This window comes from Danio aesculapii, chromosome 5 (genome assembly GCF_903798145.1).
Source record: "Danio aesculapii chromosome 5, fDanAes4.1, whole genome shotgun sequence".
Lineage (NCBI taxonomy): Eukaryota > Metazoa > Chordata > Actinopteri > Cypriniformes > Danionidae > Danio > Danio aesculapii.
The window spans coordinates 67807406-67828752 of record NC_079439.1 but is presented as its reverse complement, the minus strand read 5'-3'; the positions used below and the strand labels follow the sequence as shown (position 1 = coordinate 67828752).

General features: G+C 35.8%; 1 protein-coding gene across 1 annotated transcript; it reads left to right on the top strand.

Annotated features, from left to right (window-relative positions):
- The first annotated feature begins 1268 nt into the window (after positions 1-1268).
- Positions 1269-19557, top strand: kat5b (K(lysine) acetyltransferase 5b). The gene is made up of 15 exons (XM_056458766.1): positions 1269-1348; positions 1452-1518; positions 4928-4996; positions 5106-5242; positions 5389-5457; positions 7119-7292; positions 9236-9307; positions 10043-10105; positions 12236-12484; positions 13226-13315; positions 16107-16247; positions 16370-16463; positions 16571-16730; positions 16971-17052; positions 18562-19557. The coding sequence occupies exons 1-15, from the start codon at positions 1334-1336 to the stop codon at positions 18694-18696; spliced, it is 1617 nt and encodes a 538-aa protein (XP_056314741.1). The 5' UTR covers positions 1269-1333; the 3' UTR covers positions 18697-19557.
- The last annotated feature ends 1790 nt before the right edge of the window (positions 19558-21347 follow it).

Genomic DNA, 21347 nt, shown 5'->3' with positions numbered 1-21347 from the left:
ACTAAGCCAAAAAGAAAACGAATGAATGAATAAATGAAATCTGACTCGCATAATCACTTAACCTTGAATTTCTTTGTAGACTTGTTTTACCTATGGATCCCGATAGAAGCAAATAAGGTGTTGGGTTGCACAGCTAAACAAGCTAATACAGCTAAAAAAAGCTGATAGCCTACAGCTAAACAAGCTAATACAGCTAAACAAGCAAAACATCATGACACTGAGTTACATGTTCAGATGAGGTAACTGGAAGTAATAAGTGTAGAACTGTAAATGAGATGTGGCAAAAATTAATTAATGAACCCACATGAATAATAAATACTATAGTAATTTATAGTATATACTATAGTGTTTTTGAACCATACTATTGTAAAGTGTATAATACTATATGTATATATTAGTATTTACAACACTGTTAAGAAATGCTACAGTATAAGCCTAATATTAACTTTCGTGAACTAAACTGTATAAATACTGTAGTTACAGTGAACTGTGGTGGATTGCAGTGTAATTTACCCTTAGTAATTTACCTAGTTGTAGAAAACTACAGTAATTTGTTTGCTATTGTGTTACCAAAGAAAATATAGAATGAAAACCAAACGATTACTTCAAGTTCTTTCCTATAGCAAGGTCCAAAAACACTGTAGTATTTACTAAAAACTACTACAGTATTTTTTCATATATGGGAATGAATGGACAGATGGATGGATGAATGGATTGATGGATAGTTGGGGAAAAAGGGATAAGAATAGAAGACAACATCTACACAAGACCAATGCTACCCCTTCTAATGTATTTATTTAGTTTTCACTGAAAAACTAAACAAATAGACCTACTTTTTAAAAAATCTATCACTTTAACTCTGTATCAATATTTGAACTTTATATTATATTCCAAACCTTGCTTGACTTGAAGAAGATATTTAGAGGAAGGCTGGAAACCCCATTAATTTCTGTGGTATTTGTTTTTCCTACAATGTCAATGGTTTCAAATATCTAACAGAATTAAGATACTCATAAAGGTTTGGAACCACCTGAGGGTGAGTAAATAGTGAGTACATTTTCATTTTAGGGTGAACTATCCCTTTGATAAACTGGATTTTTGTTTGAATAGGGGTTTATTTTCTTTGCTTTAGCGTCAGTGCGCCACACTCCTTTCCAGTAGGTGGTGGAAAATGCAAAAGTGGGTTCATTAAAACGCTGAAGAAAAAGGAGAAACAAAAGAAGAAGCGGATATCAGTACAGCTATGGGAAACAGTGCAGTCAGCGCCCCCCAGAGCAATAAAAACGTTTTACCCACAATTCTGTGCTGCTTGGAGATGCTGTGAGTGACCAACATGGCGGAGCCTGCGGTAAGCGGCGCACAGTCTTGTCTGCTGTTTAAATGTTGTTTAAAACACATTTAGTCTATTGTCATCAGCCCCTGTCATTTCTAAAAGCCTTTTGTCCTCGTAGGTGGAAATTGTTGAAGGCTGCCGTCTTCCGGTGCTGCGAAAAAACCAAGAAAATGAAGACGAGTGGCGTAAGTGTCAAGCTGAGCTCCGTAACGAATGTAAACAAAAGACCCCGGTGCGCTTACTGATACCTAAATGTGTCGGCTATAAATGAAACTCATTTTGCTTTTTCATTTTATTAAGGGATGTGTTATTTATTTATAGAATTAAAGTTATTAAGTTGGTATATTAAACGCACTGTGGTACTCCTAAATGATGATACATTTAATGTAAATCATACAACGGTGTAACAAAATGTCTTGGAAAAATACAACGCTTTGGCATAGCTATTAAATCATTTCAACTACTACATATTTAGCTCTAAAATATAAATCCATGGAAACAGCGTGTGATTGTAGCTTGTTCTACATGATTTCCAAGCTGGTCAAGGGTTTTGCTTCATTGAGGTAACTTAAAGTTGGTTTTAAATTCACACATCATGACTTTCTCAATAATAATATAATTTCAGAAAAGTATTCTAAATAGCAAATTCTAAATAGTGAAATTATATCAGCAGCCTATGGCTATTGAAGTTACATAAAGAAACATTGTTCACAGTCAAATAAATAGTGCTAATGTTGTTTTTAAGTCATACTTGCATGTGATTTCAGACTGTATATTCAGAGTACCATCGTAAACAATATATATATATATACACATACATGCATGCATACATACATACATACATACATTTATTAGGGCTGGGCGTTTTGGCCTAAAAACAAAATCTCGATTAATGAACATTTCAACTCCATTACGATTATTTTATTTATGCATTTATTTTTTGCTCTCATAGTTCACCGACAGGTTTTGTATAGTATATATGCTCACATATTACAAGTGAGAGATGTTTGAATGAAGGGTGCATTACTTGATTTTAAAATTATAATTGAAGGAAACACACTACTATCTATGAATGTTTATTGAACATCAACATTGAACACCTGAAATTAAAAACCACATTGCCTAAAACGAACAGTCAGTTTTTTCCTTATAAAAAAGTGAAAATAAATAACTTCTATTTTAAAAACAAAGTAAATAATTTTCTGTGTTTTTCATATTAAAAGTAGAAAATAAGCAGTATCTCTTCTAAATAAAAGAACTCTTTCATATCCTGTAAAGAATATTTTAAACAGTGCATTTCTTGCATCTTCTGTAAACAAATATTTTATGTCAATAGTCATTTTAATGTAATGTATAATATGCCATCTCAAGGCATCTCTGGGTCAGCTTTCAGTCATCGTCCTAAGTAAGGCTCAAGAATGGTTCCATCATCCTACTTGACCAGAGATCAGATGTGGCTGCAAAGTGTGGCTAACAGAGCGGGATCACGTGACTCCACAGTAGGGAAAGAAATAGAAAAAAATTTACCTGGAAAAGTTAGATCCATTGTAGGGTCTGAATGACGATTTTGATATCTTTTCGATTAATCGGCCAGCCCATATATATATATATATATAAGCAGCTAAGATATATTGCAAAAGCAACCTTTCTAACAGTCGATGCATGCAAAGTATTCTGGAAGTAAACATTTTCTCCATTGGAAAATTGATTTTTAAAGGGGAAATGATGCACTCAGTCAAGTTTACCTTATTTTGTACAGCATGTTTTACTATAGACTAGGCTGTTCAGTCTCTGTGTTCAGTCCGTTACTACCATTGTTGAAACCCAGCCAGGCAGATTAATACAGAGAGTGAAGCAAAGCGTATCAAATGATCGATAATTAAAAGGGGAAAAATAGAATAAATATATATATACTTTTATATTAGACACACATCTGATGCTTGTATTTGCACCAGTTCCATGTCCACAACTTCACTTACTGGCTAAATTTGGCCTTACAGTCTCCTTTACCTCCATTGTATCTGCTCAGCTAAGAGAACTGAACCAACCCCGTGACGTCAGACACAGCGGCATTCCAAGATGGCGGCACCCTAGGTCTAAAATTTATAGTAAAACATGCCGTTTTCTTCTAAATGGCTAAATTAATCGAGTTTGTTTAACATATAGTGCTTCATTTCCCCTTTAACAATAACTGTGAAACGGAGATCTGTTGTGAACTTTGATGCTGTTAATCATATGCTTTTACTGAAGCCGTCTGTTTGCGTCAATTAAAGTTGTTTATATTTAAGTGTAGTAAGGCTGAACAATTTATTGTTTGAGCATTGATATCGCAATGTGTGTATCAGCAATAGTCAAATCGCAGCATTAGATTATATTTTTTAAATTATTAATACAATAATAATCATGTTGTTTTTCATTTGATTCTTCAATTTCTGTACTTGAATACTGTTTGTATTCCCAGAAAACCATAAAGTTCTGTCTATTTAACTTCTATTTTTGCTCTTTCATATTTATATATGCTTGTAATTTATCATATTTTATGCAGACACACTGCGTTAAAGAACTTTATGTACACTGGAAGCTTCTGTAGCCAAAACAAATTCCTTGTGTGTGTGAAGCACACTTGGCAATAAAACTGATTCTGATCTTTGTTGATCTAAATCAGGGGTGCCCAAACCTTTTCGTATAAAGGGCCAAAAGCAACTATCATTGACAGGGAAAATTTACCAAATTTTATTGCATTAAAGTTGTGATGGGTAATTTCCTAATATATGTAATAATATTTCAAAATAAAAAGAAAACATTACTTTAAATCGTATGTGCTAATGCAGTTTAACCTCTTAAATGATAACTTATTGCAATAAAAACATAAACAATCACATTTATAACAGTGTAGTTCAATGCTGCATACACTAGTCAAGCAGAATCTGCCTTTGACTTGATTTGCTCAGCAAAGTCTCGGCATTGTCCGGTGACAGCATGTACGTTTAAACAAAAGCTGATTCATTTACACCATTTAATTGAAACTTAATTTCAGTTAGCTTTTAACAATAAAACAAACAAAGGGTTATATTAAATTTGAATTGACAATCTCAAAAGGATACCCATCATTCTCCCTCTCTTCTCAAGTGAGATGGTGGGCCAAATCAAAGGTTACCATGGGCCATCTTTGGCCTGCGGGTCCTAGTTTGGGCATCTCTGATCTAAATGAATGAAATCTTCCCAAATACAGCTATTCAGATCATCTGGTAAAATTATATTCGTATCGCAATATATATTTCAGCAAAACAAAATATCACAATGTCTGATTTTCCCAATATCATGCAATCTGAAAGTGTAGTATTTTTAAATGTCTGGTGCTTTCATACATAGAACAAAGGACTTTAAATTAATATAATTTCCCCCCATCTTTTTATCCATCCTTCAATTCGTCCAACCTTTTCTATTTATAAAAAAAAAAATGCTTGTAAAAAATTGTATATTCTACTTACAACATTGTTCCATTAAAATGGCATTTTGATTTCATGGTGCCCCATTGACTTTCATCAGTTCAAATTGTGATGTGTTTATTTATCTTTTTTTGTTAATCCAAAGCATTGGCTGAAATTCTTAGCGTCAAGGACATTCCTAGCAGAAAGCTCTACTATGTCCACTATATTGACTGTAAGTATTAACCGTCTGCTTCTACACATCATTTACTCTCGCATGAATACAATTTATTTATTGAACACGTGTTTTAATCGGCACTTTATTGGATTTCTGTTTTGTAAAGTCAATAAGCGACTGGACGAATGGGTGACTCCAGACCGGCTAGACTTGAAGAAGCTCCAATTTCCCAAAAAGGAGGCAAAGACCCCTACAAAGAATGGCCTGCCGGGGTCTCGTCCCAGCTCTCCAGAAAGAGAAGTGGTATGATTTCTTGTTCCTCTGCTTGCACTGTTAGGATTTCGATGATGGTGTGTGTGAAACGCCCTCACCCAACATTGTGCCACAAACAGTTGTTTACATGCCATGTTCTCCTTTACCATCCTCTCTTCCTTTCTGTTCAAATTCAGAGGAAGAGTCTAGATCTCAACGTTCAGTCTGCTTCAGCTCCTTCAAGAGGCAAAACCCTCCCCACACCGGTACAGACAAACATGCCCATTGTACACTAATCAAACTCAATCTGTTAAGCTTTTTTTAATCAATGGGCTTGAGTTTAGTTGAAGACTTTTCAGTAACTGTGAGGGATGCAATCTTTGCCTCGTTGTGTTAATTTACATTTTAACCCCTTAACTGTCGCCATCACAAACAGAAATTAATAATATTTTCAGCTTAGATGATTGGCAATGCTTTAGTGCGCAGATTTAAGCTTGGTCTCATTTTAAAGAAGACGTATATCAGAAAATATTGCAGGTTTTAAAACCAGGCTTTTTTTAATTATTATTTTTACTTTTAGTAATGTACACTACCTGACAAAAGTCTTGTTGATCCCAGCTGTAAGAGCAACAAATAATAACTTGACTTCTAGTGGATCACTTGGAAAAGTGGCAGAAGGTAGATTTTTCTGATGTTGAACTGCATCCCAATCATCACAAATACTGCAGAAGACCTATTGGAACCCGCATGGACCCAAGATTCTCATTGAAATCAGTCAAGTTAGGTGAAGGAAACATCATGGTTTGGGGTTACATTCAGTATGGGGGCCCAATACATTTAAACCACAGGAGAGGGCAAATTCTTCAGCAGGATAGCTCTCCTCATACTTAAGCCTCCACATCAAAGTTCCTAAAAGCAAAGAAGGTCAAGGTGCTCCAGGATTGGCCAGCCCATTCACCAGACATGAACATTATTGAGCATGTCTGGGGTAAGATGGAGGCATTGACGATGAATCCAAAAAATCTTGATGAACTCTGCGAGTCCTTTGCCATTCCAGATGACTTTATTAATAAGTGATTTGAGTCACTGCAAAGATGTATGGATGCAGTCCTCCAAGCTCATGGGTATCATACACAATATTCATTCATTTTCCACTGCACCATGACTTTATATTCTATACTGTACATTTTTCTGTTAAGTGACAAGACTTTTGTCTAAGCAAAGTTAGACCGTACTGTCCTAATTAAGTAATAAAAATTAAAGCATGATCATATTTTATTTTGGTAAAATAAGCGTAATCTAGAGGCCTTTGTCTTTCATGTAAGCCACTTCTGATACCAAATGATCAAGTCAAGTTATTATTTGTTGTTTCTAAAACTTGGATAAGAGACAAGACTTTTGTCAGGTAGTGTATATGAAAGCATTTCATGTCTTGTCAGAACTAAATGTATAAACATCATTCATTACCAACACACTCATTGCTCAATGTAATGTGTGATTTTATAATATGAGGTAAGTGGCTCAAGATCACATTATTATTATTATTATTATTATTATTATTATTATTATTATTATTATTATTATTATTGTGATTTATTATTCAGCCATTAGTGTGGTTGGTTTTACTCTTAATTGAGTGTATTATTCAAATCCTCAACACTGAATCCTTTTGCATTTAGCTTGTCTCTCAAATGTTTTATGCTACCATGAACTAAACAGAATTTTTAATTTCTAAAAATTTAGTTCCGAATTTTAAGTGATCATTTTACATCATCAGCACAGTTTAGAGAGCTTTCCACCACTTTATTCAATTATTTTTTACTAATGTTATTGTTATAATTGAGCTTAGTGTCTTTTTTTCCTTAAATTCTCCTCATTAATTTGAATGCAGAGAAGTAGTTTTCCATCTTTCTGATTGCTCTTTCAGAAGAGAAAAGCAGAGTCTGTCTCTTTGGCTACACAAGTTACTGCAGCGACTCCAGTGCCTTCACTTCCCAGCTCTGCAGAGGCCAGTCAGGCCTCTGTGTATCCCGCCATGAGGGACTCCTCATTCAGCATTAAAGCCAGAGAAGAACACGAGCAGCTCACATCTCTCACCACGGTAATTTTTACATTTTATTTCACCTCTTTTTACACCAGTGGTCTCTGTTAACGCTGATTTATAGTTCTGTGTCGAGTGATCGGTGTGACCCACGGTGCCTGTCTTGCGCGTAGTCCTGCATTTATACTTCTGCCTGCTGTTTGTGTTGCTCCGCAATAACACTTCCGAAACACTAGCTGGCAGTAGGGTTTTCTTTTTCTGTGTTGAGTTTTTTCGCGAGTGTTTACTTCTTTCTGAACGCTACAAGTAGCTCAAACTCGCTCATTCAGAGGCGGGAACCGGCGCACATGCAACAACTGTAATCATAAGGTAAACACAAAACAAAGTTTCCACCTAGGGTTCGTTCTTCGGGGTTCGTTCTTCATACCTCGCTTAAATGATCTAAGATGATTTGGCAGATCCTGAATCTTTTAATCTTAATAACTGATCTCTGGCTAATTTGGTTCTTCAAACCAGTTCTCAAATGTCTGGATGAATTCATCTGAGATCTTTGTGTGTGTTATGAAGGACCGATCAATCGATTCTCGAAATCATGATCAGCAATGCAATGATTGGCTGACGGCATAGCAGCGTAATGACATTCTGATTTAATTTTCAATTATCCATGTGAGTAAAATTATATAAAAATCGTAGTAAACGGTTTGTTAAATATGACGTGCAATAACTTTCCACATTTGGTGTGGACTGCAGGCTTTATACTTTGATGTGTCGAGTATTTAGCAATTTATTTAATTTTACATTTTAGATGGGATTTTCTTTAATATAGTAGCCTAGACCTATTTTAATTTCTTAATCGGCGAAAGGAATTTAAATTAATTTCGCATCAAAAAAGCATTTTGATATTGGTAAAGGTGTCTGCAACTTTTGCAAAGCATCAAATCACCAGCATATTAGATGTCAAAACACGTGCATGACTGCATAGATTATTGTCCCTTTATAAAAAAAAAAAAAAACAGTTGAATATTGTGAATGTTGTCTTTTATCATACAGAAACTGTACTAAAGCTGGATCAGTACCTTAAAATAGTACATGTTTGTATCTAAAAAAACCCAAATTAATAAATGTTTTCTTTGATCACCATGGGGAGAACCACCCCGTACTTTTATTTTGGAGTGCAGATTGCATAAGTTTTATTTATATATATTTTTAAATGTTTATGTATATAAACATAAATATGATTATTTAATATTAAATAATATGAATTATTATAAATGATAACTGTGTATATATAAACTATTTTATCTGTATATAAACTGTTTTACTATTTTTCCAAGTGTATATAATCTATCTATGTTACCACTGTAAGAAAATATCAGCATTTGGTACATTCAGTATCAAGTTTGCTTGAAAAGACCCGATCTAATCCTGTTTACATGAAATAAACCTGCTCCCAAGCAGGTTTGAGCTACCAGACCTGTTGATATGACAACAACTCTCGAATCAGTTTTGAAGAGCGAAACGATCCTGGATCGTGTCAAATCGTCAATAACCAAATCCAGCTAATTGAGTAATCCACGTACGGAACAGACCCCTGGAGCTCAATCACGCGACTCGACACTTGTAAACACCATCGGGCTCATGGCTCTCAGCACTACCTACACTCATCACAGCTGCCAAGTTGATCAATCACAGAGCTTGCGCTATGCGTTGTTGCAGCGTGCAATTAGATTTTTTGAAAGGTGCGCATCGACGTTAGTATTCGACCACGTGAAGGCAGCATTGGGCCATACGCGTGCGCTTGACACAGAAGTATAAATCAGCCTCTAGTTGCAATTTTAGAACTAGGTTTTATCTTACATTTTCTGTCGCCATTCTTAGTCACTGTTCTCTTTTGGATTTCTTGATCTGAAACATTTTTAAACTTTTAATTTTTATTTAATCTGCAAAGTAAAGCTGACTTTCTAAACTTTTGTTTTCTTACCTTTTGTTTTTTCTTATTCAAGAATGGCACAACACGTCGTCTAATTCCTTCTCAACCAGGAAGAAAAAGGAAAAATTGTGTCGGGACGGAGGAGGTAGGACCTACAGTTCGATTGACATGTTTTATTAACATTACACAATACACCTTTGTTTTTCTTTCAAATCTTTGTTTAAAATTGTTGAATCCCATGTCGTAATTATCAAAAATTGATTTCTATTATTTGTAACCCAAATTAATACGGGACATGTAGTTAATGATAGTTAATTTATTTTCTAACATAAGCATAGCAAATTATGCTTGTACAGCATTTATTAATTATTGTTATTGTTGAAATCCAACTCGGTCCTTGTTAACATTAGTTAATGCACTTTGCGTTAACCTAAACTAACAATGAACAACTTTTTCATTTACTAACATTAACAAAGATGAATATGCTGGTATAAATGTATGTTTATTGTTAGTAAATGCATTATCTTTGGGTCCCAAATATTGTAAAGTCTTGCCAAGTTATTTTAGTGTATTCTCATATTGCATATTTCAAGGTTAGCACATCTAGTCTGTTGAATGTCAGGAGATATGGGTGATTAAAAAAGAAAAATGATTCAAAGTGAGCTTATTTTCTTCTACTTGAGATTTAAAACATTACACTTTTGGGCTGTTGAATATACATAAAATAATTAGGCCCTTTGTCCCGTAATCTTCCAATATTTAAAATGTTTTTGTTATGCTTATTTTGTTTTGGCAATTTCTGATTTGTCTTTGTCACCTGCTTTTCCACTATCAAGTAAAATGTCTAAAAGCATTGCACCCATTTGTGTTTTTCTGTTAGATTGTAAAGGTGTTCCAGAATAACAGCCCCCGCTCCTCCACCGTCTATTTGCCCCCAGGAGAGGTCTGTCTGCTTTAATTCCCATTGCCTTTACTGCATGTCTGTCAAAGTCAAAACTTAGCACTTTTAAAGTATAGTATGACTCTTCAGATGTAGAAATGATCTGAAATTCAAGAGTCAGTTATTCTTGTGTTAAGGGAGATCATTGTGTTTGATTCTCTATTTCTCTTTTAAGGTTAATTGTTAGGTAATAATGCTTTTCTTGTTATTAAAGATGCTCCATGTAATTTTTGGACGTTTCTAAAGCATTAATATGTTGTAATGTTTGAAGATGTTTTAGAAACATGCTAAGTGAACATACTTTTATGTGAAAATTAATGCTAAAGTTAGTTATTCTCCTTTGTAAAAGTGTGTTCTTTGTCACAATGACTGTCTTTGTTTTGGTGTCAGTTTACTCAATTATATTTCAGCACCGTGCCCTGCTTAGGTGGAAAACACAGCCTATTTAATTTTATTCTTGAAGGATGTCTTAATATATGTGGGCCCGGCTGAAAATGCAAGCTTCGGAGGTCAGTAAGGCTACGTTCACACTGCAGCTAAATGTGGCCCGAATCTGATTTTTTTGCCCACATGTGACTCAGGTGATGACAGTGTGAACAGCCCAAACCGCATGGAATCTGATCTTTTCAGGTCAGATTTGTGGCACTTTTATATGTAGTCTTAAATCAGACACAGATCTGATGGTTTGCAATGCGACTGCAGTGTGAATGGTTATGTCTGATTCCATGTGACTTTTACATAATCTTTGAGCGACATGCGTCTTCATTCTGTGCTGCAAACCTCATCTACTCCTCAGCATCACAGTAGAATGGCACACACGGTGATTACTTTACCACAGAAAGTTGGATGTTCATTTTGAAACAGATTTTGAAGGCAGAACTGGTGCTTGTTAACAATTGGGGCACGGGTTGATCGCGAAGCTGAAGAGAGTCGTGCGTGTTGCGGATAGGGGATCCGTTTGCAAAGGAGGGAGAACTTTCTTTCCGAGAGAAAAAAGGGCAGGTGCTCGAGCACCCAAAACCCCCTTCTGTACGTGTCTGCTGTTTATAACGAAGTAAAATTAAATGCAAACGGACATAAAACAACTCCGCCTTCACAGTTTAGTCTGCGGCTGCTCATTAACCATTTATGAGTTCACTACGCCGGTGGTCAAACAAAAGCGCACCGTGGTTGTCAAATCGCAAATGATCAGTGTTTTCAATCACAAGTGATTTATTTTAGATTCCAAATGTCGAAATACACATTAGTAGTAGCAGAACAATCATTTACAGTTCTTAAAATACACCACAGTTGTCTGTGAAAATGGAAATAATCTTATAAGCATGATCTGACAACGTGCTTACTTCATACAGTATCACGTGTGCATAATTAGACATTTTGTCCTGTCCGTAACTACTTTTGTGCATGCGGGTCAGTTTAGGACCATGATCTGTTCACACTGCAAATCTAATATTGGCCACATTTATAAGGGCAGTGTGAACAGCCATGCAAAAGGATCAGATCTGAGGAAAAAATCAGATTTGAGCACTAAGCCTGGCAGTGTGAACGTAGCCTAACAGCCTTCGAAATGAGATGCAGATTCCGAGTTATTAAAATCCACACGAGATGTTTTTTAATTGGCAAATTGTACAAATATTACAAATGTAAATATTAGCTGAGCAGCTTAGATTTTAAGGTTAAATTGTAAAGCATGCTTGCTCCTGTTTGTGTTGCCAATCTGGCAACCTGTATGTGCATAGTCAGGGCCGGGTTAAAAAACAAAACCAAAAAAAACACTTAATATTTCAACTGTGATACCTAGTTCAACCACTAGGTCAATGCTACATACTGCAAAACATCCTGCTCATAACTGAGGTTAATCACTTACCTAAGAAATTTAAGCTATTTATCTTATATTGAACTGAAAAATCTTATCTAATGTTTTTAATGTAAAGTTTTGTACATTTTATTTATCTATTATCTATGAATTATGAAGTTGTTATTATTAAGCAAGATATTTTCATCTATATTGATCTAGCCATGGAACAGTTATAAGTTGCTGATGTGGCAGTAAATAAACAACGCAACAAACAAACAAAATGCTAGAAATATAAGATGTCGAGCGGTCTTTCTAACTCCAGTGTTTGCTTTCAGGATTCTCAGGACAGTTCTGATGGTATTCCCTCTGCTCCTCGCATGACTGGTAGTTTGGTGTCGGACCGCAGTCACGATGACATCATCACACGAATGAAGAACATAGACTGTATTGAGCTGGGCCGGCACAGACTAAAGCCGTGGTACTTCTCTCCATACCCACAGGAACTTACCACGCTTCCCATCCTCTATCTATGTGAATTCTGTCTCAAGTATCTCAAGAGCCTCAAGTGTCTACAGAGGCACCTGGTAAGAGCTGTTCTAGGACCAGATGAAACGGCATCATATAAGAGTGTTTTTATTTTTGCTCCTTGTATGGGTAACACTTTAGGTCACAATTCATGCTATTAACTACTGGCTTATTACCTGCCTATTATTAAGATATGAACTGTTCATTAGTAGTTATAAAGTATGATCTTATTCTGCATTCCTGATTCTACCCAACACCTAAACCTTACTAACTATTAATAAACAGCTAATTAGTAGTTTGAGCTAGTAGTTTTAGTTAATGGTTTGTTATTACCGTGAATTGTGACCTTAACTAAAGTCTTAGCCTTGTGTTTTATTTTGTTTTCAATTTTTATGGTTATTTTGAGGTGAATGAGGAAAATTGTCCATGAATCTAAAAAATGTGTAGAGTAAAGTTGATAAAACAGGTTAAATCTGGGATGTTTTAGCCTGTATTTTTAAATTGCTCATGTCCTTTATTTGTGCAGGTTCAAATATTCTTACAGTTCAATTTTTCCAACAACCTGTTCATACATTATTTAGCCTATTTCATTACATGTATAATAATTCAGTCTAATGAGAAAAGCAAATTTTTATATTAAGTAAATACAGAATGAGATAATTTAGCTAATTTATCTTTTTTATCTGTCAATTCCTTTTCATTCTTGACTGTTTGCTATATTGATATTAAAAATAAAAGCTTAAGTTTTATAAATGTGCAGCTAAACTGCCTTAACTGTCATCTGTACATAAATTTTGCAGACAAAATGCAATCTTCGGCACCCGCCAGGAAATGAAATCTACCGCAAAGGAACGATATCCTTTTTCGAAATAGATGGTCGTAAAAACAAGGTGGGTAACCAGTAGTTAGACTTATTTAATTATTTTTTTTTTTTAAATTTGGGTGCTTAAAGTGATTCTGAAAATTCTGTCATTGTTTTCTTACCCTTTCCTTCTTCCAAACCTTTGAGTTTCTTTATTCTGTTGATCACAAACAGTAGCGGCGCAAGCTTAACTGGCGCTCTAGGCAAACGGCGGTCATGCCGCTCTTTCACAGACGAAAGTAAATAAGGGGTGGGGGTGGGGTTATTGAGTCTCCATGCCGCACCTTGTAAGATACTGGCGTTCGTGCTGCCCTTTCGTGGACTAAAGTGAAAAGGGCGGCGGGTTGAGTCTTCATGCCGCCCCTAGCAAGATTCCACCCTGGGCGATCACCCACATTGCCCATGCCCAAGTCCACCACTGATCACAAAAGAAGATAGTTTGAAGAATGCTAGAATCCTGTAACCATTGACTTATATAATATTTGTTTTTCCTACTATGGAAGTGATAGGTTACAGGTTTTCAGCTTTCTTCAAATATCTCCTTTTGTGTTCAACACAACAAAGAAACTCTTAAAGCAGACCCCCTAGTTTTTTGCAATTTTAAAATTAAAAAATTTGTTTTTTTTTTTTTTGTTTTAAGAATAATACTTTTGTGATTTTTCGCGAAAAAATGACAGATTTTGTGGCACTAATTCCCAGAAATTTGTGGACAATTTTGGCGATTAAAATATATAAATATAAAAAAAATTATATATATATATATATAAAATCTTATTTACCATATTAGGTAGCCTGCTATGTTAGGTGTGCAATCTGACACAATGACACAAATCATAAAAATAAAGCTTCTTTATTTTGGTCTCCTATCAAGACAAGATCTAAAGCAGATCTAAAATGATAGGGATTAAGCCAAAGGAAAGCTGTATCATTTTTTGGCGCAAACTTTTTCTCTCTCCGACTTCACTCACTGGATGATCTGGCATGTACCTCACTCAGAAAATGTGTTAGGTCTTCCCCTACCTTAATACACCTAAAACACAGATTGCCGTAAAACTTGTCGCAGGGAAGTGTTTTGGTTTTCTCTAACTGCTGAGAAAGAGTTAAATGAAATCACTTATCGATCTCATGAGCATCATAAAACCAACCCTACGTGTAAAGCACAAATAATGTACTTCAATTCAGTCAAGTCCAGCGGCCGCCATGCTTGAACCAGACTCCATCATTGTAAGCTGCTTGCTTTTCTGTCTGTTCCATTGCTCCATTATTTTAGATGTTTGCTTATGCTTTATTTTGCAGTCTGAAGCATGTCAAACGCACAAAACACCCAATTTGCGCCACAGTATGTCTTTGTATTGACTTCACATGTACAGTAAATCACTCGCGCTTCAGTCGCGTCAGCTTACTGCACAGGCTGCACAACACCCTCGCCCCATGTAATGTTGTGCTTGTGAGGGAGCAGGAGACACTCCAATACATCACGTGCGCTGTGTATGCAACGTCTATAAGTCATGTAAAACATTTAATTGCAAACTAAAATAAATAGATTTTGATTATATGGTTTGGAATTTTGGTTTTGTGATTATTTTGCGTTTAATTGAGGATTTTTCAGGATAGCAAAACTTTGAGACTTTTGCTTGATTTTGCATTGGATTCAGTGATCGCGCAATCGTGAAAAACTAGGGGGTCTGTTAAAGGTTTGTAAACACTTGAGGGTGAGTAAATAATTTTTTGTGGGTGAACTATCTCTTAAAAGAAGTCTCTTTTAACTGATTAAATAAATACATCAGCTTTTTTATTTGGTTCACTATGATAAAAGGATCCATGCAGCCATACAATCACCAATTATCAATAGCTAGTATGAGTTGGATGATTAAAGTCAACAGTGAGTACATTTACATGGACACCAATAATCCTATTTTAATATGATTAAGAAAATACTCTGATTAAGAGTTGACCATGTATACAGCGATTTTTGATTACCTTAATCCAACTAAAGTCAAAATCGAACTAAACCGAAATCGGATTAAGACATGTGGAGTATACCAATTTTAGTCACATTATTGAAGCTCAGTACAGACATGTAAACACCTTAAACTATTACCATTGTGTAGGACTTTTCGCCGCCTTTTGCGACAGGATAGTCTATACACACACGGCTGTTTGACACTATTCTCTGCACCTACCGAATCAGTAAAGGACCACAGACACATACACCCCGAAATGCAGAGTTTTTTCCCGATATGGCATACGCTATCAAATTCCATTAAAACAACACTCTTTCAAGCAGTTCCTCGCATTCAATATCTCGTTTGTGAACGGAGGCATGCATGAAATGTTCCTAAATGAATGTGAAAGTGCCAAACTGTAGTTAAGTCGACACATTAAAAATTAAATGCTCAAAATTACATGAAACGCTGGAGGAAACGTGTATATCGTGCTGACACAACAGACCTTAATCAATCTATGTGCTATAACATGTAAAATTCAATTCATCTTTATTTATATAGCTTTTACAATGTAGATTGTGTCAAAGCAGCTTAACATAGAAGTTCTAGTAATGTGTGGATCATGATCATTAAAAAAACAACTCATGTAAACACCTTAATCATATTATTGTCTTATTCATGTTAAGGCAAATATTTCAACTCCCTGGTTGACTTTGTCCATAGGTTACCATTAAAAAAAGTCAAAGGACATAAAATCTATGTTTTTTTTATTTATTTTTTATTTATTGAGTAAAGTTTAAGTGTTTAATTCGATGTTGAGATTCCATAGATGTCTTAATGTTCTGCTAAATCTTTTTTTTTTTAATCGCACAGATGTATTCCCAAAATTTGTGTTTATTGGCCAAATGCTTCCTGGACCACAAGACTCTTTACTATGACACGGATCCTTTCCTCTTCTATGTAATGACAGAGTATGACTCTAAGGGTTTTCATATAGTCGGCTACTTCTCCAAGGTACGTCCTTGCTGGGCTTGATTATATCACTGATTTTGGAGTTTCAGTCAGCCTCCTTTTTTATAACATAGCTTTATTATTATGCTGTGTGTGTTTAATATTTTGTTATCCTCTAAATTAAGGAAAAGGAATCAACAGAGGACTATAATGTGGCCTGCATTTTGACTTTACCACCTTACCAGAGAAGAGGCTATGGCAAACTACTAATCGAGTTTAGTGAGTAATCTTGTCTTTTCATTGAAGAACAAAATTATTGCTTGTCATTAGTAGAATAAAAGTTAAAATCGCATCATAAACATTTGGGCCTTGTTTACATCTTTCAGGTTATGAGCTCTCTAAAGTGGAAGGAAAAACTGGTACTCCAGAGAAGCCTTTATCGGATCTGGGTCTGCTCTCCTACCGTTCATACTGGTCTCAGACAATACTGGAGATCCTCATGAACCTCAAATCAGAGAATGGAGAACGGCCACAGATGACCATCAAGTAGGCTATGAGCTTAACAGAAATATCTTTTAATATAATACAATTTTATTTTATTATGCTATTTTCATAAGTATTTTTTACCATAAAAAAAAACACAAGTACAGTATTAAATTAGTAAATAAGACCCAAACATCTCAATTTAGATTTTTTTTTTATTTGTTCTAATGAACCTTTTAAAGATATGAGATTGTAGAGTTGGTTGATTTGTTTTTAATCTCATGGCAATTTTGACCATCTCAGTGAAATCAGTGAGATCACCAGCGTCAAGAAAGAAGATGTTATATCGACTCTTCAATACCTCAATCTCATCAATTATTATAAGGTAAGTGATCACTCAGGATGTTCTTCGTTCGAGAAATCGACTCAGCACAGATTACGAGATTTTCAAAATGCATTGCTATTCCCTTGTGCATCGATTCTGAACAATTAAGTTTTTAACAGCAAATGGCGCTAAATCATTATTATATCCATCTCTGTGCTTGAAAACTAGCCTAGAGCGCCATCTGCTGTTGAACTCTAGTCTAGAGTACCGTTTGCTGTTAAAAACTAGCCTGGAATGCCATCTGTAACCTAGAGCACTGTCTGCCATTAAAAACTAGCCTAGGGCACTAATTGTAGTTAAAAAAAAATTAGCCTAGAGTGCCATCTGTCATTAAAAACTAGCATAGAGTGCCATCGGCTGATAAAACCTAGCCTAGAGCGCCATTTATAAACTAGCCTAGATTGCCATCTGCCATTTAAAACCTAGCCTAGAGAGCCATCTGCCGTTAATAACTAGCCTAGAGCGCCATCTGTCGTTAATAACTAGCCAAGAGCGCCATCTGTCGTTAATAACTAGCCAAGAGCGCCATCTGTCGTTAATAACTAGCCAAGAGCGCCATCTGTTGTTAATAACTAGCCAAGAGCGCCATCTGCCGTTAAAAACTAGCCAAGAGCGCCATCTGCCGTTAAAAACTAGCCTAGAGCGCCATCTGCCGTTAAAAACTAGCCTAGAGCGCCATCTCCCGTTAAAAACTAGCCTAGAGCGCCATCTCCCGTTAAAAACTAGCCTAGAGCGCCATCTCCCGTTAAAAACTAGCCTAGAGCGCCGTCTCCCGTTAAAAACTAGCCTAGAGCGCCGTCTGCCGTTAAAAACTAGCCTAGAGCGCCGTCTGCCGTTAAAAACTAGCCTAGAGCGCCGTCTGCCGTTAAAAACTAGCCTAGAGCGCCGTCTGCCGTTAAAAACTAGCCTAGAGCGCCGTCTGCCGTTAAAAACTAGCCTAGAGCGCCATCTGCCGTTAAAAACTAGCCTAGAGCGCCATCTGCCGTTAGAAACTAGCCTATAGCACAGTCTGCTGTTTAAAAATTAGCCTAGAGCACCATCTGCTGTTAAAAACTAGCCTAGAGCGACATCTGTTGTTTAGAAACTAGCCTAGAGCGACATCTGTTGTTTAGAAACTAGCCTAGAGCGACATCTGTTGTTTAGAAACTAGCCTAGAGCGCCATCTGCTGTTAAAAACTAGCCATGTGCACCATTTGTCATTTAGAAACTAGCTTAGAGCACCATCTACTGTTAAAAAGGGGCCTAGAGTGTCATCTGCTGTTAACCTAGCCTAAAGCATCTGTCGTTAAAAACTAGCTTCGATTACCATCTACCATTAAAAATGAGCCTAGAGTGCCATCTGCTCTTAAAAACTAGCCCAGAGTGCCATCTAGGGCACCATCTGTCGTTAAAAACTAGCCTAGAGCGCAGAATTGATTCAAGAGAGAATAGTAATGTAGAATTTGTGTAATGATTTTTCACTGCAGCTGTAATTCTAGCATTAAGTGGGCTCTGTTGATCTTCCTGCAGGGTCAGTATATTCTCACTCTATCAGAGGACATAGTGGAAGGTCATGAGCGGGCAATGCAGAAGCGGCACCTCCGAATCGACTCCAAGTGTTTGCATTTCACTCCTAAAGACTGGAGCAAGAGGGGCAAGTGGTAAAATTTTGGATTTTCAGCAAACATGTCAAGACGATACAAGGAATTCAGCCTGTAACCATTCCTCAAAATCAACTTCACCTGAAAATGTGTGTTCAAGAAGACAAAATTGGTTTAGATGGTTCCACATAAGCATGTCGTGACTTACTGTTACACATTTTCATTTGATCAGACGTCAATCTGGTAACATCTCACCATGTCAAAAGATCTTCCTAAATACAAAAATGTATGGTCAGTGCCATAAAAACACAACCACAACAGCATTTACATGTAATTGTCCACCATTTGTGAATCATATTCGTTTTCCAAGGAGAGCTGCTGAAGCGGAGATCAATGAGGACTAGACATCAATGTGTCCCTCTATGTGCGATACTGTAGTGACTCAAGAACTTAAAGTGAGCGTATGTAGATTTTGAGACTTAATATTAAATCATAGCTTCACACTTCAGTTATTTTAGTACTCATACTTTTTTTTCCCAGCCAAAAAAACCTGCTGGACACACGTTTTTAACCATAACTTCCACTCTGAGTCAGTTCTCACAAACAAAGCAGCCTTTGATATAAACAGCTTATTTTTAACAGCTGCTTGAGCTGACTATTTAACTTCCATCTTCCTGACAGAGGAGAAAATTGTTGAATTGCACAAATGTTTACCCCCTTTTTTTTGTTCAACCTTGCTGCAACTTTGTCTGTTGTGTTGTCAGCAGACATACAGTACTCATCAAAATTGAATTAGATACTGCTGCTTTGTTGTTGTATTTAACGGATTATGTGAATGGACTTTACATTGTCATTGTGTCTGTACATAATTTACTACATATAAAGTAAATGTCTTTTCTACATTGTATTTTTTTTCTATGGTTTTTTGGATTCCTCATCTTTTTTTGTTTTTTTTTTTGTATGGGATGTAAACCAGCAAACACTCTCCACAGCTCTGTTTTAGGTTAATAAAAAATACAAACGGTCAATTTAATCTGCCTTAATGAACAATTAAAAAAAAAAGATTTTTACAAATATATGAAGCAGCACAATTCTGAAATTATGGCAATAGTTTTGTGTGCACATAAAACAAAATGACTTCAGTCAACTGTTTCTTCACGTCGGTGTCAGTATAGGGTAGCGCGAGGCACAAAGTAATGCAGAGTAAAATGTAACACGGAGTCTGTAAAAAATCTGTGGATTTATGCGGAATGATTTTGGGAGAATCGCAACTAAAAGCTTAATATATTAAATCAAAAATTAGACATTTTTAACATCTAATGTTCACAATGCAAAATCCAATTAGATCCACTTATTTGGTAAACAAAGCAAGTCTACCATATAATATATCTTATAAAAGACTGACAATATTACTTTACAAATTGTATTGTAAATAAATCATATGAATATTTTAAGATTACTATTATTATATCACAATAATAATAATAAAATGAATTAAAAAACTGAATAAATACAGACTCGATGATGGGCTAAAATCTGTGGAAATCTGCGGATTTCTGCACGTGCAGATTCCGTGTGGGCTTACTTATAAAGTATTTACTTAGGGTTAACCATGGCATGCTTCCAAGGTTTTCACTACAGTGTCGGCAGACTGCCAATTATTGAAAAATCTGGATGAGAAACATGAGAAACCATTTTTGCGGCATAAAAGTATTTTTTATTTGAGTCGATTTCTTTTATTTTAAAAAAATCTGTGAAAGTATGTTAGTGATCTTATATTATTGTGATCACAGTCTTCTAGGCTAAAAGAGGGAACTATTCTGAAAGATGTAAAAAACACATTAGCTACGTTTCCATCCACCCGCATGCATTTTATGCGTATTTTGGAGATGCAAAGATATGCATAAAATTTGAAAATGTGCATAACAAACATATGTAGGATAAACTTTTTATCCGATAAAAAAAGATGCGCAAAAACTGCGATGGAAACACTTTTACCGAACAAATTCCAGTATGTGCATTAAAAAAAGGCATGTGATATTTGTTATTGGAGATCATGTGATGATAAAAATGTGTGTGAATGGACAAACCAGCAGGCCCAGCACACTGTAAAACATCTGAAATGTTGTTTTGGTCGTTGGTTATTATGTTATTAATGACCTCCAGAATCAAGAGCGTCTGTGCTCTGTGTCTCATGCCTTCAAACGCCACCGCGCATTCTCTGCGTGTCAGGGTTGTCTTCGGCAGTGGCGGTTATAGATTAAATGGCACCCTGGGCGAAACCACCCCAAGCATCCCCCATGAAATAAAGACACAGTGGTTGACTTTATATATGTATTTAAATATATATTGTAAATATATACAGTTAAAATAATAATTATAAATACATTTAAATATATTTATTCATTTTAAGACTTTTTTTCTTTAATATTAAGTTCTATAGAATGCAAAAAAAAATCTATGTTTTATTGAATTATCTGTTGTCTTAGACCTGACTCATGGCCGAGAACGAATATTATGATGCTTTAGTTACCACCCTGACTCATTATCCCTCGTTTCTGCTTCATAGCTATGCTTAGTCAAAGTAACATCATCCTCATATTATATAAACTTTAGTTTTGTCGACTTGTATGTCGACGCATTTCGGCATGCATGTAAACAACCGGGATCACGGGGCAGTGCATCTGTGGCATGCAGGGTAACTGCTTTGTGCAC

Bases quoted from the DNA above. Each gene is read 5' to 3' on its own strand.
- kat5b (XM_056458766.1), top strand. The intron at 1,519-4,927 runs GTAAGTGTCAAG...GTTAATCCAAAG, and splicing joins AGAAAATGAAGACGAGTGGC to CATTGGCTGAAATTCTTAGC. The intron at 16,248-16,369 runs GTACGTCCTTGC...CTCTAAATTAAG, and splicing joins TAGTCGGCTACTTCTCCAAG to GAAAAGGAATCAACAGAGGA.